The sequence below is a fragment of the Pseudochaenichthys georgianus genome, chromosome 11, assembly GCF_902827115.2.
Source record: "Pseudochaenichthys georgianus chromosome 11, fPseGeo1.2, whole genome shotgun sequence".
Lineage (NCBI taxonomy): Eukaryota > Metazoa > Chordata > Actinopteri > Perciformes > Channichthyidae > Pseudochaenichthys > Pseudochaenichthys georgianus.
This window is the reverse complement of record NC_047513.1, coordinates 16,865,168-16,884,368: the sequence shown is the minus strand read 5'-3', so window position 1 is coordinate 16,884,368 and position 19,201 is coordinate 16,865,168. Positions and strand designations below refer to the sequence as shown.

At 39.3% G+C, this 19,201-nt stretch overlaps 1 protein-coding gene across 2 annotated transcripts in view; it reads left to right on the top strand.

The window, feature by feature from the left end:
• Positions 1–19,201, top strand: part of LOC117454955 (solute carrier family 45 member 4) — a 46,614-nt gene that overhangs the window by 11,991 nt on the left and 15,422 nt on the right. For both annotated transcript variants that reach the window (XM_034094251.2, XM_034094252.2), the window contains exon 3: positions 1,050–2,247. In XM_034094251.2, coding sequence (XP_033950142.1) covers positions 1,953–2,247 — 295 coding nt within the window. In that variant the 5' untranslated portion in view covers positions 1,050–1,952. The remainder of the gene's footprint in view (positions 1–1,049; positions 2,248–19,201) is intronic.

The window sequence follows — 19,201 nt, the reverse complement described above, 5'->3', positions numbered from 1 at the left end:
TGTAACTCTGTAGGAAACTGTATTGAACATACATGCAGTCTCGTTTTCTCTTTCTCTCTATGAGGCGTGTTATGAGCCTCATTCTCCTGTCTCTCTTTTTTCTCCGTCCACATATCTCTCATTTCTTCTCACCGAACACACACACTCCCTCTGTTTGAAACAGAGTATAGCTCAATTTGAAAACGTTCAGCACATAAAACGCATGCTTTCATCCTCCCCGTCCAGTTTGAAAGACCGCCCGAGTGTCTGCCAGGATGAATCATGTGCTCAAACCAATTACACTCTTTTAAAAATGGACCCTTTTCATAGGAGCGTGTGTGTCTCTTGAGTTGTGATATCAGCATGTTGGTATTCTCCAAAAAAAAGAAATTGATCCTAATCGGGTTTGTTTTGGTCAAATAACACAAATGTAAATGTTCTCTTTAGCCCTTATAGTGTTTTGTAACCAAATAGCTTTGGCTTAAACAGGTTGTATATTACTTGTAGCCTACGTTGTAAAAAGAATGCAAGCTTTTAATGGTATTTTAAATATGTGAATAACTACAAAATACAGCTTAATAAACAAAAAAAGGGCTTGGGCATGCTCCTATTCAGGATTTCATCATGTTTTGAGATATGTTCCTCAGGCAGCATTGATAAAGAAATGAAGGGTTAAGAACATTAAATAAAAGTGTATGTTTGTCATGATTTTACGTGCTTAACTCCTAGACCAGTAGTGGCTTCTGTACCTTTACCTCTTCTTCTTTCTTATAGTTTCAGTTGACATACTGTAGTGCTCTGCTTTTGACTATTATTAGTTTGACACACCTGAGAAAATTACAGTACTTATTTTTCTTTTGATGCTGAAAAGCTCACATGCTCTTGTCAATGCATGTTGTAAAAGTTAAACTGCTGTCACTAACTGATGTTTTTTTGTTTTTGTCTTCTTCCCCTCTCCTCTCAACTCATCACTGGTCATCTCTCCTCCTGACCAATGGGACGCCTGCGTTGTGGCTATTCTCTTCTCTTCTCCACCTGCTGGTTGTGGTCCTGATGGTGTTTTCCAATAGATTGATCGGCCAATCGATGGGGATTTTCAGAGGAGCTCCGACTGCCTTCGCTGCCTGCCCTCCTCCCCCCCCTTCCCCCCGCAGCCTCTTCCTCGCCCCCACAAACTCCGTCATCCAAACCTCCATTCAGCCCTCTATACACAAAATGACACTAGACCTGACTGAATGGTCTTCTAAATGGATTTTTACATCTAGTAATAGACAATAAGAAATTGAGGGAGAAACCTCAATGACAAAAAAGCCATAAACGCACACCACACACATACACGTACACACACAAACACCCATATACACACTCACGCATACACACACAAACACACCTGACAAACAAAGAAAAAAATAAAATGCCCACTCTTGGAATGTATCGCACACTCTTCCTGTGAAAATTCAATTGCTTCCTTTTTATTTTTCTGGATCTTTGAAAGCTGATTTTGTTATATTTTTCCACTATTGGACAATACAAGAAGCTGAGCGGACGATTACCACGTGTTGAATTTGAAGCTGCAGTGTTTTGGGAGGACAACTGATTGCTGAAAAAGTGTATGTTTTTTCCTTTATTTACATAGTATCCAAAGCCTTTTTCAGTTTTGGCTCGACCCAAGATTTACATTTTATTACTTTGCATACTGGGACACTATCTGTTACAGGTTTTTGTTTTTTTTATTCCAGTGTTCAAAGCAGCGATAGATGTAACTACCAGGCCAATACAACCAGCAAGTTACGAGCACATGCTGCAGTTTGTAGCTTGTAAAGATTGTAATTAAGTCACTGCTAGCTTTAAAGTATCAAGTGACTTGAAATTCCTAGTTTGAGGAAACAGTATTGTTTTTTGGTAGCTATAGGTAATTGTTCTTAGATTTGTCAACGTGTTAGAGCGGGTGCACGTCTTCCCTTGTTGCGTGGATGCCCTCCACCATGCCTCCCCAGAACACAGAGGCTGACGCTACGCAGGTCGAATCTCTGGTGGGCGACGCAAATGCCAAAAACTCCAAGGCATCAGGTGTGGACGAGGAGAAAGGAGGAACAGGAGGCGAGACGGATGGATCGGGAGGTCGAGGAGGGGAGGAGTCAGCGAGCGAGACATCGGTCGCACGCATACCCTTAAAGAGATGGGTGATGCACGGTGCAGTGATGTTCGGCCGGGAGTTCTGCTACGCTATGGAGACGGCACTGGTGACACCTGTCCTGCTGCAAATAGGTGAGTCCATACGCACAGATTCACAAGAAACACTCTGTATTTACATAAAAACCCAGGTGCACCACTTTAAAAACACAGTAAAGCAGTAAATGCCAGAAGAAAAATCTCTCTGGTCACCTGCTACTGTTCTCGCTTTTTATCCTGTTATCCACCTTACTACCCAAAAGAAAGCAGAGCATTTCATTGTTACTTAGCAACAGGCTTGGGCGGTATGTACACAGTCTATGGTATTTTCTCATACCTTTATTACTTCCTGACATTCCACCAGGATAAAAAAAGCAATACTTTCTTCCCTTATTGCTAATATGAGAATTGCAGCATAAGCCAGCCTATATGAGCCTGAGCTGTAGTTGTTGAAGTTTTTGGTGTTAACGTTCCAAAAATAGTCACAATTTCCTTATGTCCAAAGGACATCTTTACATTTCTTGTTTTGTCAGACAAACAGTCAACAAGCTGGGTATTTTGTAAATATTATTATTTAGAAAAGGATCCTCACAGTGGAGAAGCCGCCACCAGTAACTGCTGGAGAAGGCACAACCAAAGTACATTTCTATCATTCCATCCCTGTAAATAGTGCCTGTAGTTTTTATCATAGTTTGTGAGCGGGAACAAGGAGTCATGTTGTCCTGACGACGTTGTCCTGGCATTTAAGAGGACACCTTGGCAGCTCGATTTTACTCACCTCCTGTTCACTTTGTTCAGATGGACTTCAACTGGATCTGCCTGGAGATTAGCTAGAAAATACACACACACACACACACACACACACACACACACACACACACACACACACACACACACACACACACACACACACACACACACACACACACACACACACACACACACACACACACACACACACACACACACACACACACACACACACACACACACACACACACACACACACACACACACACACACACACACACACACACACACACACACACACACACACACACACACACACACACACACACACACACACACACACACACACACACACACACACACACACACACACACTCTTAGACAGTCCTCCAGTCACAGTGTGCGTACTGTCATTTGCACCTTGCCAAGTCCAATTTCGTCTGGAGTACACTGAAGGCCTTAGGGGAGACGGAGAGGGTGTGAAAAGGCGCAGAGGAGGGAGGGAAGAACATGAGAGTGAGAAGGGGGAGAGAGAGAGAGCGATAAAAGGCTGAAACAGCCGTAACCTTGTTTATAATTCAAAGTCACTTCCCATGCATTCCCCCTCTCTCTTTCTTTTCCTTTCTCTCCAAATCTCTTCTCCCTCCTCAGTGGCGTATTGAGATCTCCTCGTTTACATAACCACGGCGACATGAGTGGCAGGACGCTCTGTGACTACCGTGAGTCACGACTGGCTCACCCAGGATGAGCCGTCACAGGGAGAAAGGCTTTTAAATTCAAATGTTCCGTTTCAATTTCAGTTTTAGATAAACAAACGACAGTGTGATCTGTGTGTTAAAGAAACATCCAATATGTTACAGCAACAAAAGTCTCAATGGGCCTAAAAGAGATACTGGTGTTATTCTTAAAAACAATCCCATTTAAAAAAAAATAAAAAATCAAGAAACACTTTCTTTTCTTCAGGCTTGTCTCCTGTTGTGGTATCAGACCTGTTGTTGAATGTTTTTGTTCTATTTCTAGCACCGATTAAGCTGCCCTCACCTACTCTCTTTTTAGATCACGATGTGTCTGAGCCCATTTTAGTAGATTTCAGATTCACTGAGAGGTACAGATGCTACAGATTAGTCCACTCAAATAAATAAACGGAGCAGTGAATTTGGTGTCTTGATGAGATTTACGCTGATGTGGAGAGTTTATGCAATGATGCAGTCTTTTAGGGTTCGGTTAATTGACTGCTAATCAATCTGACTTTAACATTCGGAGAGAGGATTGAAGAGTGGAGAGGAGTGATTAATTATTAAGTAGATTGCACACAGTAAAGCCGAGTGCAACATCTTTGAATTTCATAGCAATTTGTTGTATATTAGCAGATGTTATGTTCAGGTAACAGCCATTGTTGAGCATTACTATCACAACACTAACAGGTCAGCATCTATTATGGGAACAGACCTATAAGCAATATTTCAACAAGACAACAATGACATTTCATCACCTGTTATGTTGATTTTTCAAACTTTTTAGCAGACAGTTTCTTATTTACACATTCAGCAGACATGTCAAAGGCGTGTTGAATGGAAACAAGGCTGTGAGAGCTGTAAGTGTGAACAAAACAGTAACATGTAAGAGGTGGGAAAAATCCCACCGCTGAGGGAACTGCCGAGTCAGGGGATGGATTTTGTTCCAAGTTGCATTTTTCTTTTTTGCACCAATTTCCAGTTCTATTGATACATCTATTGTCATCTCAATAAGTTTCATTTTGTGACATTTCTGTCCATCAAAACGTTATATATCTTCATGCATGCTCTCTAAAACAGATCCACAGAATGATTCATGTTTTAGTCTGCCAGAAAACAAATCTCCCTCCAACTCTGTGGGCAGGAGTCCAAGTTTTGGGATAACACATATCGACCCCCCCCCCTCCATGTGGTTAATGCTCCATGCACGCTGGAGACTGACTGTAGCTACTGGAATTAGCTGGAGAGCTGGTTGGCTCGACCTGACTAGAACCATTGTGTGTGTGTAACCCCATAACATTGAGGTCAGGGAGAGAGTGTGTGTGTGAGTGCGTGTGTGAGCAGATGACAGTTTGCTGAAGGAGCCCATATTTACACAACCTAGAGAGAGGATAAAAAACTTCTACCTTACAAGGTCTTGTGTTGAGAGCATGCAGAGCTGCTTTCTCTTTTGTCTCTGAGCTCCTGGCACCAGTCACTCATTGTTTTTGTCCTTAAATGTTCTTGTTGAGTTGGTTGAGTTGTTGTGTTTTGTTCTCTTGTGTACTTTCGTTCAGTACTATGTCTTTTTAAAGGCACATAACGGGATGGCATTACAAATGAGCTCAGGCTAAAACATGCTGTGATGCTTGCCATTCGTTTTCATGTCAATCCCTATAATAAACATTTAATAAATAATACTAGGGCATACATTTGAAATAATTAACCAATCACATCACCTTTAACAACTTACTCTGGTGTTCTTCAAACCAGTGAAAAAGGCACATTAAAAAAAGTGTGACATTTAAATTAACTTTACCCAATCTAGCTTCGCAAGAAAGAAAATAGCATCTCCTTGTATCCCTCATGATTAGAAGCTAATTGAGAAAGAGCAACGAGTTCACATAATGTTCCTCAGTATGCAGCTTCAATTCTCTAGGTATATTTGACTGCAGGCCCCTCAAAAGTGGTCTGGACTAAGAGAATCACCTATTGACTTTGCAGCTGAAAGTGAGGTAAGAGTAGAAGGGAGATTAGGGAGATGATGATAAAGGGATTAAGAGAGGGAGTGAAACAAGGAGGAGGCAATGAGCACAGTCTGCGTGTTGTGTCCTTTGGTTAGGAGGATAATGTGTTGCATAACTACAAGCTTTCTGAGCTTTAAGTATACACAGAGGAAGCTGTTAAAGCACAGGTACATTTAATTTAATTTACAAAACAGTTGTTTGGTGATAAATACAACTCTGATATTAGTGTACATTTCTTAGTTCTAGTTAAGCAATTGATGTTGTTCTGATCCTCATTCTACCGAATTCTAAGAAAGACACTGGTTTAAATTATTTTACGGTACATGTAATGTATTTCACTTTCAGGGATCAAGTTTGAGTCAGAAATGAATAGGCATTGTATGGGAAGGTCATTCTAAGAGCAACCCCTGCTTGAGTGCAGATGTCTCTCAGTGTCTTTTCTCTTCTAACCACATCAGTCTCGTCGGGCCACAGGACAGCAGGGTCTGAGAGGAAAAGCGCTTTTCCATAGTCGTGTTAATCTTTATTTGTGTTTATTTACTTGTTTGACTATAGCTGTGCATGCAACACTAGCTGTGCCACCAATATGGTTTGGAAAACAGTCCAGGCTGGCAGCTCTGCAGCATTGTTATCCTTCTTTGGAGGCCTTCTTGGCTTTACTAAAGGAGATTAGTGCAATCCAACAGGGAAATGAATTCTATTCATTCAGTTTATGTAGCTGAAAGCCTCAGCTCACTCACTCTACTCAGTTTCCTCCAATAAACTTTCCAATGTTAGATATAACAGTTTTGTTTGTACGCTTACAATAAAAGATCACCCAGCTCCTGATGCATCTCGCGATCAATTTAGTTTGTCGATGATCATTTTCAAGCCTACCGATTTAAATACATGGCATTCGAAAACAGCAGTTTACCTATTTCCCCCTGAATGCTAAAGCTTAATTATTAAAGGGTATTGTAAAGGTGTCCCGGGTCGTAAAATACAAAAGGAAACTCTAAAAGTTAACACAAGTGCCGTATCTACTGTGATTTGACATGTAACATGGTAACTAGATGGTAGCATGTTAGCATGCAGCACAGTCGACCAGTGGCATTCAGCTGGCATTGCCTGGAGCTTTCAAAATAAAAGCTCTGTATGCTTAATTTGTTACAATGCAATCTGCTATTTGTCATTTATCAAGTAATTCGCATAATTCTACTGTTGTTTTCTTAATGAGCAAATAACTAGTGTTAGCTTCCTAAATCAAAGTTTTGATTTAGCTGAAATCAACCAAAATGTCAAATCAGCTTGATCGTGCGATGTCTCTGCTAGCATCCCAAATAACCTAATCCACTGAGTGATCCTATCATGTTCGCTGGTCTAATCCAGCAGATGACTTTGTAGAAAGAGTTATACGGGGTTATATAAATGACTGGCTTGATGTTACACAGTGACTAATCACCATAATCTGACCCAGTCATTTGAGGGACAGAGTAGATGGAGGGCAGACAGAGTAGGTGAATAGACAGATTAAATGTTGCGTGTCTGAGGTGGCTACAGGCGCAATAATTGATCTTCTGACACATGAAATATTGCATGAAGGAAAGAGAAAAACTTCACTACAGAAATAATTAGAAAAGGTGCCCCTGGGTCAAATTGCATTCCTGCTAGCCCGCAAAGCCTTTACACCACACTCATCAGTCCTTGGTGTGTTTGTTTCTCTGCAGAGCGTGAGAAGGAGGGAGTGAGAGACAAAAACACCACACCAGTCACTTATTTTAAATCGCCCTAATTATAGATCATTATATCATCCCTGCTCATTTATTAATGTTATCTCTGTCGACACCCGGAGACACAAAACGGTTTCGCCGTTTACCTACCTTGCCAACGTTTCAGGGCGGGGTTCTTGGCTCCCTTGCTCCCTGCCTCCAGGGAGGTGAAGTAATAAAAAAACAAACCACCACAGAGCTCTCAGGTATGGAAGCCCATTTCCGCCACTTGAAAAAAATAAAATCCCCATGAAAAGTCATAATTATGAGATAAAAAAGTCGAAATTATGAGATAAAAAGTCATAATTATGAGATAAGAAAGTCGAAATTATGAGATAAAAAGTCATAATAATGAGATAAAAAGTCATAATTATGAGATAAAAAAGTCGAAATAATGAGATAAAGTCATAATTATGAGATAAGAAAGTCGAAATAATGAGATAAAAAGTCATAATAATGAGATAAAAAGTCATAATTATGAGATAAAGTCATAATTATGAGATAAGAAAGTCGAAATAATGAGATAAAAAGTCATAATGAGATAAAAAGTCATAATTATGAGATAAGAAAGTCGAAATAATGAGATAGAAAGTCATAATAATGAGATAATAAAGTCGAAATAATGAGATAAAAAGTCATAATTATGAGATAAGAAGTGCGCATGCGCTGCAGTGGCGCTATCTTTAAAGGTCCCTTCATCACCTTGCTGCTCTCCACCATGCAAACAGCATCTATCTAGTCCTAAATAAGGTAACTATTACAGGTGACTTTTGTAAATGTTAGATGTTACATATAGCCTATATTGCAGCTAAACTACAACAATGCAGTTCATAGCTTTGACATTACCTGTTATGAACTATAATATATATGCCTATAGTTTTGTGGTAACGTTCACGCCACTAATGACAATAGTGTAGGCATACTGCTGCTGTGAGTTGCTCTAACTCTAACCCGTGAACGTTACCACAAAACTATAGGCATATATATTATATTCATAACAGGTAATGTCAAAGCTATGAACTGCATTGTTGTAGTGTAGCTGCAATATAGGCTATATTTAACATCTAACATTTACAAAAGTCACCTGTAATAGTTACCTTATTTAGGACTAGATGCTAGGGATGTGCATCTCCATCACTGAGGCCGATGCGATGCGCATCTCGATACGTTGCCACGATACGATACATTAACGATACATTTGAAACACCAGGTGATACGATACGATTCACCCCTGTTGCGATACAGTTCGATACGATTTGATTCAATATTATGCGATACGATGCGATTCAACACAATGCAAAAATAATGATACTTCAATTTGGTACGACAGAGGATTTTTGTTTTATTCCTTATATGCAGCAAATCATACATTAACAAAAAAGTGCTTTACATATTTGGTACTGCACATCCCATCATGCCGTTTATTTGTTTAACTTTAAAAGCTCTCCAGAGTAGGCTACAGTACAATTGTATAACACCTCACAGTTAAACAATGTAAGGATGCATTGCTCATGATTAACAATGTGCAAATAACAGCTACCACAGTGCCATGCCCATACAGCTGCCAGCCTGATGTGCTTAACACTCATTCATAGGCTGACTCACCAGTGAGCAGAAAGCAGTGGGTTCTATAGGAACAATAAAGAATACAAATAACCTTTCACAAACAGGTATTTCATAACTGCTTACAGTAAGGAAGACATTTAAATTATTATTGACCGTCACAGGCTGCTGTAAACTAAACACCACTCTCTCTGACCGAACACCTCACTGAGTGATTTAACTCATATGTCTAACTTTCAGGTTTCTCTTTTCAGCCGCAGACCTCATGTCGCCTCTTTATGTGCGTCGCTAAATTCCTCGTACTACGTGTGTACTTTAAAGCGGCTCGGCATCGTTTACAATTTGCGAGCGATTTTTCAAGTTGACTGTAGTATATAGTGCCGCGCACATATACCATCAGGACGTTACTGATGGGGTGCGGCTGCGGAGTGATACTGTGTGTATGCAAGCCCGCATCTAGGACGGATCTATGTATCATGGCTGTAGACCTGTTGAGTGATAAAGATACCTCATACAAAGGTCTACGGATACCTTATTACTCTCCATGACCTGCGGTCAGCTATATAGCATAAAAGGACTATTACACCGTCTTTCTTGAACAATCCGAAGTGTTGCCAAACGTTTGATTTGTAGGTATTTTTCGGTGCGCTGTGTTTCTCTTTCTCCTCAACTTCCGTGTGTGTTGATAACTGAGACTCTCGGCCTCGGGCGAAGCAAATATCCAAATCAAAGATCGTCTCTGCTGAGCGTTGACAGGATGAGGGGATTTTATATGAATGAATCGGTTTTTTACCGATGCAAAGACGCTACGCAATCGATGCATCGCGAGTTCAACCCGGTTCAACCCAAACTGTAGCCGATGTGCACTCTTTCAACCGGTGCACTCGCATCTTGAACGTTTATGCCGATGCGAATCGGTGAATCTTAACATCTCTACTAGATGCCGTTTGCATGGTGGAGAGCAGCAAGGTGATGAAGGGACCTTTGAAGACAGCGCCACTGCAGCGCATGCGCACTTCTTATCTCATAATTATGACTTTTTATCTCATTATTTCGACTTTCTTATCTCATTATTATGACTTTTTATCTCATAATTATGACTTTTTATCTCATTATTTCGACTTTCTTATCTCATTATTATGACTTTTTATCTCATAATTTCGACTTTCTTATCTCATAATTATGACTTTTTATCTCATAATTTCGACTTTTTTATCTCATAATGACTTTTCATGGGGATTTTATTTTTTTCAAGTGGCGGAAATGGGCTTCCATACTCAGGTGATGACAGTGGACAAAGAAACATCAGGATTAGCAATTGCTTAAAACTGGGGCTGGCAAAAAACAATGATCAGCAGAGTAGTTTTTTTAAATGAACTATTGTTTTGATTATTCAATCGTTTAAATGGGGTTTTAAGCTTGCTTGCATTACGAAGTGACTGATTGTATGCACCTAATGCAGAGGATATTTTTGAAGGTATTGGTGTTTCCCTTTTTAAGTTGCTAGGTGAACTTCAGTCAATCTTTTACTTAATTGCCCAGAATCCTTTTGAAACACATTTTGTGTTTGTTGTTTTCCTCTATGCAACACAAGTTATATCATATAAAGGCTTCTGGCTTCTTTTTACTACAAAAAATGATATACTGTACATTTGAGCAATTTTAAATTAAAATTGTGATATTATATCTGTAAATTGACTTGTAAAGTCCACATCAGGTGGAGTTTCCTTGTGTTGTTGTAAAGAGTCAGACTGCGTCAACATGGCTGCTGATTTGAGCACGTCACAGATGTTCTGTTTAGAAAGATTTACATGACAGAAGAACAGCAACAGTACATTAACACTTCACCTACAGCGCGTTCAAAACATCACAGCCTGTAACCTCGCAGCACTAAAGTGATCTCAGTGCAAGACTAATGGGACATTAAGCTGCATAAAATATCTCCTCATCCAGAGTGTTTGAATCTCTCACAACCAGTCTTTCACATTATGAAATGATAACTCCGAACCACACCCTGATTTCTCCGGCTGTCAAATGAGGGCATGGACATTTCCATCAAAAATAAAAAGCTTATATAATATTATCTAATAACAAAATACATATTACATTTAGAAAATACGAGTTCAATAATCTTAATTATAGGCTAAAAATTGTGCCCATATGGATTGTATGGTCTATGGAATATACACATTTCCTATAAATAATGATCGTTTCCATGTCCCTTTTCCACTTGACATCAGTTTACTTCTCATAAAATACGGTTGGACTGTAGTATAGTAGTCATACGGCCTGTCAAATCTATAAAACCTAAAAACACACACACACACACACACACACACACACACACACACACACACACACACACACACACACACACACACACACACACACACACACACACACACACACACACACACACACACACACACACACACACACACACACACACACACACACACACACACAACCCTAATAGCAGTTAGTGAGCGACACAGTTTTGGCTGGCCTCGGGGTAATTTTAATGTGTGTGTATTTAAGAAGCGAGTAGAAACAAATCTGCTCTCTCTCACCCTACTCTGACAGTTTATAGCTAAAATGATGGATGAATACTTACAGATTAATCTTGTGAAGTCATATATCTGGCTTAAATGAGCAATAAAAGCACAACATATGTATTTGCTTTGAGTAAAGCAGTGGGCTGTTGTAAGATTTTCTCACCATTGCTGCATGTTGGCTTGCTCACTGTCGGCCATATGTTTATTATCTGTAGCAGAGTATTAAAGGCCACAGTGCTTTGCCCAAAAGCATTAATCCTCACCGTCTGTATTTGATTGTGTAATCTGAAAACATACAAACTATAAGACCATATACATTTTTATTTTATTAACAACACAGTAACTGCCCATTAGGTACATTTTTGCGTTAAACAAATTATAACCAATGTCAGATTTGTCTTTTTGGTAAACTCTGATGTAGTGACGACATAAAACAACAATATATAACCTAACAATATGGTCGTTGACTGTTATGAAAGCACCATCTGGTTACTTAACTACATTTTGCCATACTTCTCTTAATAGAATAAACAAACAAATAGACATGAGTGTAAATGTTAGGATTAGCTACACTTTGCATTTTCACTTTCTGCTGGCACCTGAACGCACCACCATAACAAGACTTGTTTCTGACCTACTTTACTTATGGTTACACAATATTATTTACTGATTGGTTTGATTGATTGCTGCTTTGGTAGTGAACGGGCAGTCAGTTTGGAGCTGCCTGTGTGTGATAGGTCAGGCTCAGTCTGAGGGCCCGCCTCCCTGCTGTCTGTCACATATGCTGTTATATTAATGTGATTGGCAGAGGCACTAAAATAGAGCTGGATAAACACCATTAGACATTTGCAAGCCGGCATTCTTTAGATCAGATTTCCGGCTTTACATTTATTTGTCTCCGGTCTGCTTCTCTCGGCAGGAGGTAGCCAGTTTACTGCAGTGGTGTTACATAACTCTGCTGACTACAAGCAGCTGTGTATGTGTGTGTGTGTGTGTTGTGTGTGAGTGTATGTATATATGCAGGCTTCATGCAATTTTAATGCAACCCTTTTACATAGAGAGGACGGTTGGTGTTTTTGTTTTGAATTCACGCACACGCACACGCACACGCACACGCACACCTCTAATCTCCTTCCTGCATAAATTGAACGGCCGTTTGTTGTCACCAGCTGAGCCACACAGTCAAACATCGTTCAGTATTACACTCTGCTCGGCACTTTGTTAATGATGACCTTGCCTGTGTAGCTAGTGTGTGTGTGTGTGTGTGTGTGTGTGTATGGGTGTGATTGATGGATTACTGCAGTCCAATGACTCACTCCTGTCTCCCCTAGTGTCCCTCTCTCTCTCTCTTTCTCCTTCTCTCTCTCTCTCTCTGCCGGTCCTTTGCTCTCTACAATCCATGAGCATGTGAACGTGAAGTTTGCTGATAGAACGAGCGCGTACCTTTTTTTTAATTCGCTTTTATCTCAACCGTATTTGGGTCTCGAGGATCCACAAGTATCTGCAGGATGTTCTGTGTTAAAGCTGTTGGCACAACATTTACAGTGCCTATAAAATGAAATCAAACCAATCTTTTATTGTTTTATGACTTTTAATAAAAGTGGATCAAAGTAGAGGCACAGATCGTCCGAAATAAATGTGCAAGTTGGTTTAAATGAGGCACACAAAAAGAAAGAAGGTTGTTCAACACAAATGGCCTGCAGCCCTCAGCTAGTGCTGGCATACACGGTCAACCAGATGCTTATCAATATTAGAATATTGATGTTAATATTTAAAGTCTGCTCCCAAAGTCAATCTGTGGCATTTCCCTGCTTTCTTTCCTCCTCTCAGAATGCTACACCTGCCTCAGTTCACATGTTTTGTTTAATCCAAAACACCTGCTTCCTCCCTTCCTTTCCTTTTTTCTTTCCTTTCCTCCTGCTCTCTGTCCTTCACACTCTCGCTCTCACCCTCTTTCCTTCCTGCCCTCTTTCTCCCTTTTGCTGACCTCTGTCCCACTCTCACTTTCACACCATTTCCCGGGCTCTTTTTTCAGGACGCTTGTCATTTTTCTTGTAGTTTTCTCACGCCAGTGCAGGATATGAAAGGATTGTTTTGTGTTTATGGGAGAATGGGAAAGGAGGGATGGGAACAGAAAGAGAGGAGAGATAATGGGAAAGGAGTGGAGAAGGAGGTTGATGTTTGTTGGCTATGAGGAATAGTCAGATTGTTTGATTTCAGTTCGGGAGGAGTGATAGGAGAGGGGAGGTAGGAGTGAGGGAGGTAGACATGAGGATAGACAGTTAGTGGGTTTTCTTTCACAACATAGGAAACAAAACAGTATTATCTTCATGAGAAGTAGTAAACCAGAAAGAAATGGAGGGATGAAACACAACCTTACGTTTGATGATTACAGCTTCTAAAAAGGGCATTTGTACTCAGTGTAATTAAAATGACTCAAAATAAAGACAGTGCTTTTAGATGTTTGTAGAAGAAGAAAATGGATTAAAGCATAGGGAATGTGTAAATCATTAAATGCAGCTCACTGATCAGTCATTTTCTCCAAAAGCTTGGCATTTTAGTTTTTAGCAAACATTACACAATTAAATTAAAGTTTTTGATTAATAAGCACTACAACAGTAAGTATTAGGAGCATTTGTAGGTATTCTGACTCTGCCAGAATACCTACAAATGGTGCCTGTGTTTATAAATGAACATGTCTACAGCGTGAGTCGTGTGTTTTTAAAAGCTTTATAGTCCCAGTATGCACAAACAGTACTTGGTGGTCGAACCTCTTGTTGGTGGGTTTATGGCTTTTCTTTGGATTTGTTCACAGTGGGGGGGGGGAAATAATACTGCCAACCTTAATCTTTAAAGCTTGCAGTATTTGATATAAATGTAAACATTATATGCACGTTGCATTAATTATAGTCAAATAAAATAAGATGATCACATCATAACAAGCTAAACGGATAATTCATCATCCAGTTAAGAAATTAGCAAGTCCTAACTTATTGTTTGTAAAAAGTGAAATCTGATGTAGCTGGACATACAGTTATCAATTATCTGCCGTTTAATAAGCCATTTTATTTGATAAATTAAAGTTGGCAATTATATTAAAAGTATCATGTTAAAACATTTGTCAAACTTTATTTTTGTTGCACCTTTCATACAGATCATTGTAGCTTCACAGAAGAGCAGAGAATAAGTGAAACAACTGAAAAAATAATCAACATCAACAATATGACATGACCATATAAGATTAATTCATGTAAGAGAATAAAATGATAGAAATGTTGTAATTTAACTAATAAATATGATAATATTTTACAACTAGTAAAAATGAGTAGATTAAATGTCTATATTATATATCTTGATCAAAGGCCTGTCTGAATGTGTAGGTTTAAAGTTTACATGCTCATGCAGACTTCTGTAAAGGCTCTGGGAATAAAGCTGACCCACCAAAGGTTTTAGTCCTGCGCTCAGGAACAACTAACATATTTGTGCCGGAGTAACTGAAGGGTCATACACTGTAGTCATGTGAGACATCCATTCTGGCTAAAGACCTTGAAGTTAATGAAAAAACGGAACTTTAGTAGACCTGATAGGGGAGTATTACAGAAGTCCAGCGGGCTCCATATTAAACTGTGCATTGGAGTCTCAGTGTCACTCAGAGAGACAGCTCAATCGACATCAATATTTATGTGAGATTTACAAAAAGTTAAAGACACATTTTTTTATTTGATGTCCTAAATAATGTGCAGATAAAAATAATACAGAGGGCACTTTCTAAAACTTTGGAGTTTTTTTTTCTCATGATTCAGGGAAATTATTAAAAAAAAAAAACTGATACAGTAATCCTTGTTCCAGACTTCCTGAAAACAAGGGGGGACTGTTGTGAATATTTGCAGCTTTGTTAGAACTCATAGTAGTTAGACTATGACGTCAGACTTATTTTCAAAGAAGGAGACTGTGGCTCCTTCTGAGACTGTGGCATCATTTGTTTGAAATATTTAAAAGATTTAGGTCTGCAGTTTATACTGTAATAAAGCTCAAGTGATGTTGGAGTTAAAGGAATCATAATTATATTTGTTTGATTTCAATGTCCAGTTCTTGGACTTATCTAAGAGATGAATTTGTTCACTCACCAGAATTCAAACAGGCAATGTGGAATCTAAAATGCTATGTTTAGAAAACAATTACAACCACTGAGTTGTATTTTGTTGGTTTATTGGTGTATGTATAGTGCAGACACTACATTGAGAAATGCACATACAGTTGATGCAAAAGATGTGATGAATAGGCAGTCTGTAGTTCCAACAGTCACACATTGAACTCCATATTTAGTGTGTGTGTGTGTGTGTGTGTGTGTGTGTGTGTGTGTGTGTGTGTGTGTGTGTGTGTGTGTGTGTGTGTGTGTGTGTGTGTGTGTGTGTGTGTGTGTGTGTGTGTGTGTGTGTGTGTGTGTGTGTGTGTGTGTGTGTGTGTGTGTGTGTGTGTGTGTGTGTGTGTGTGTGTGTGTGTGTGTGTGTGTGTGTGTGTGTGTGTGTGTGTGTGTGTGGAGGAAGTGTGCTTAGTGACATTAGCGCTTTGATGATAGATGGAGCAGATTGTACATTTTTCTTTCCCACGATCAATCAACCACACTCGCAGCCGTGAATAGGAACTTTTTTTAGGTCTGTCTCTCCATCCCTCCATTTTTTCCTCCTCTCTGTCCTCCCAAGTTTCCACCCTCCCTCACCTCGTTCTCTTCATTTTTAATTTCCTTCATCTTTTATAATTTCTCACACTCCCCCTCTCTCTATTTCCTCCTGAGTCTTTACTCTACTCATTTAGTTTTCACTTTATCTGAAATACTTCCTGCCTCTTGATTCTCTCAGTATTGTGTTGTGTTGTGTGTGTGTGTGTGGCTAATTTTATAGAAGGTGATTCTGTCTGTGTGGGAACAGAGACAGACATGTCTTTATTTATTAGGTGTGTTTTTTTTACTGTGTGTGACGTGTGTGTTTTTCTGGTGAGGAACTGTTATAATAGAAACTGTTTTCCTGTTTTGATGTTGACAAACCTACAGACCGACAGATCCCTATCTGCTACCCTGTCGCCTTCTTTATGGCTGTGCCACCGTCTGACTTTTAAAAGGGATTGTGTGTGTGCATTTTTATATATCGGAAGTCTGGGTGCATACTAGTGTCTTTATTTTCCTGGATATCTATAGCTTTTGTTTGTTTGTTTGTCTGAATATGTGTCAGTGTTTGAGACAGAAAAGGGGGGGAATAAAAATAAATGTGGGAATAAAGGGAGAGAAACAAAGCTTTCCTTAGTTTGAACAAACCTCACAACAGGAAGCCTGGTTTGAATGACACAGCGTTATTAGGAGCCAGGAAGTGAAGGTGATGGAGTCTCCGTAGTGACAGGGTTCACAAGACCTGGTCCCCACGGCGACAGGGGTCAAGCCTTGTTTATGGTCCGCTCGTGAAAAACTCAGAGGTCGACAGTTGTGCAGGACCTGAGAAGTGAGGGCAGAGGCCAACGTGACACAATGCTACTGATGTACATCATGTACCTTTATGTGTTTGCCTCCGGGTTTCTTGTCCTTTGCCTACTCCCAACCAACAATTAAAGGCGATAATCATAATTATTAAAACAGTTTTTTTTTTTTAAAGTAAAAAATCATCTGAGGCCCAAAGTTGTGTCCTTGTAATATCTATATGAAACGGTTTTCAGTTATATTTCTGATATAATGTAGATAAGCACTAAACATCCCAACACCGCAAACTCTAAACTGTATCATGGCAAAAATGTTTGGTGATAAATAGTTATGCTGTAAAACATACTATTTCAAACAGCATCTCTCTCTACATTTTTAGGTAAGTTTGAGAAACCGGCTTGAGATACACTTTTTGTTATATTCCATGGAATGCTCTTAACATCCCGATAGCAATGAATATCTTAAGTGCTTTGACAAAAAATCCATAAAAAAACGTCATCTGTGGAAGCCGTAATACTGTAAAAAGCACGACCAATCATCTGAGCCGGCCTGGCTAAAATAACTGGATGGCTCTGTAAGGAAGTGGCAGATTTTTTCCGGCTGCGTATTTTCAAATTCTAGCGCACTCGAGCTGGTTTCTCCAAAATTACCTACCCCACCTTTAATGCTGAACTTTTGAAAACATTTCAAAAAATCCTCCAAATACCAACAATAAATCGTAATTGTAATTTTTTCGATCAGAGGCTTGCTGAAAAAATGTAAAGGAAACAAAAAATGTGACACAAAAAAAAATCAAGGCTTTGGTTTCATAGGGTGTTAAATGTCTGAAGTGCTTCTCCTCCTCAATGCTACACGAAGGCCTTAAACTTGTCAGACAGTGTTTTGTCTAGTGTAGTTCGCATTAGTGACCATTTTTGTATAGTGGACTTTCAAATATGATTTATAGGGACAGGAAAATACTTATCTAAATCACAACGTTATAGAGTTGTTATTTTATCATTAGAAATCATGTTGTTGACCTTCTGACTCAGGGTCAGAAGGTCAACAACATGAGACTGTGAGAGGTCTACAGACCATACTCCTGGCTGTAGGGAAACATGTGATTTGTCAACAGCGGTGAAAATGACCATGATTGCTGCAGGGAGATTTTCACATGACACCAAAAAAAAATTAAAACTCCTTGTCTCAGAAAATATCAAATGCTGACAACAGCTCTGAAAACATCACACCCAGAGACACTAACTGAGTTGAGTCATGTACTCTTTTCCTGAATTTACTCAATGAGCTTTGTGTCTCCTCACTTAGTCAGCTGATCTCTCCTCAGACTCTGTGTTAAGTAACTTTACTGATCCAAAGGTCTCCTAATGGATCTGTGCTTGAAGTGGGGACATTTCACAAATGCGTTAGACAAGCCTCAATCAAATTAGCTGCCATATACTGGCTTTCCCTTTACCTCCATCCATCTTTCCAGCTCCTTACTTTACTGAGGAATGAAATATCAGTGGCATCTTCCTCGTATTGATCTGCAGTAATAAGTAGCCCTTTCTCTCCACCATTAGCATTATAGAAGTTTTAATAAAAAGTGTGCGTATGTGTGCTTAAACATATACTTGAGGTAAAGCTATTGATCATTATTATTGTATATATTGCATTGATCCTCAGATCAGTAGAGCTGGGGAACTCCATTCAATACTGTTGTGTCCTTGGGCAAGTCCACAGTATTGATGTATAACATATCCAATATACGGTATGTAATATAATGCAATGTTACCGCTTTCAAATAAATGCTATGAATTATTATTGTTATTATATGAGGCAACTAAGGTTGGAGGCATTATCAAGAGTGAGACTCCAGGTTTTTTCTTTTAATGGTCTGTCTCTTAAAGATAGTGATAGTATGGCGGCCAAAAGGTATTTCATGTTATTGACAGGTTGACAGCCAGTCAAAGATAAAGTCCTGATTTAATTAACTGAGATTCAGCTGACTTCCCTCAGCGTAAAGACTCTCTGCCTCCGCTTCGTTCTCTGGGCTTGTAATGGCTGAATTCATTACTTGTTTATTTATTTTTATTAATGTGGAAATGCACATTAGATCAGTCTCTCATGAGTAGCAATAGAAATAGCAAGAACATTATTACCAGTATGAAGAATGTTTTTGGAATAATTTAAGAGACAAAAAACAAACGAGGAATTATCTTGTAAAGTTGTCATACCATACAATGAGTGT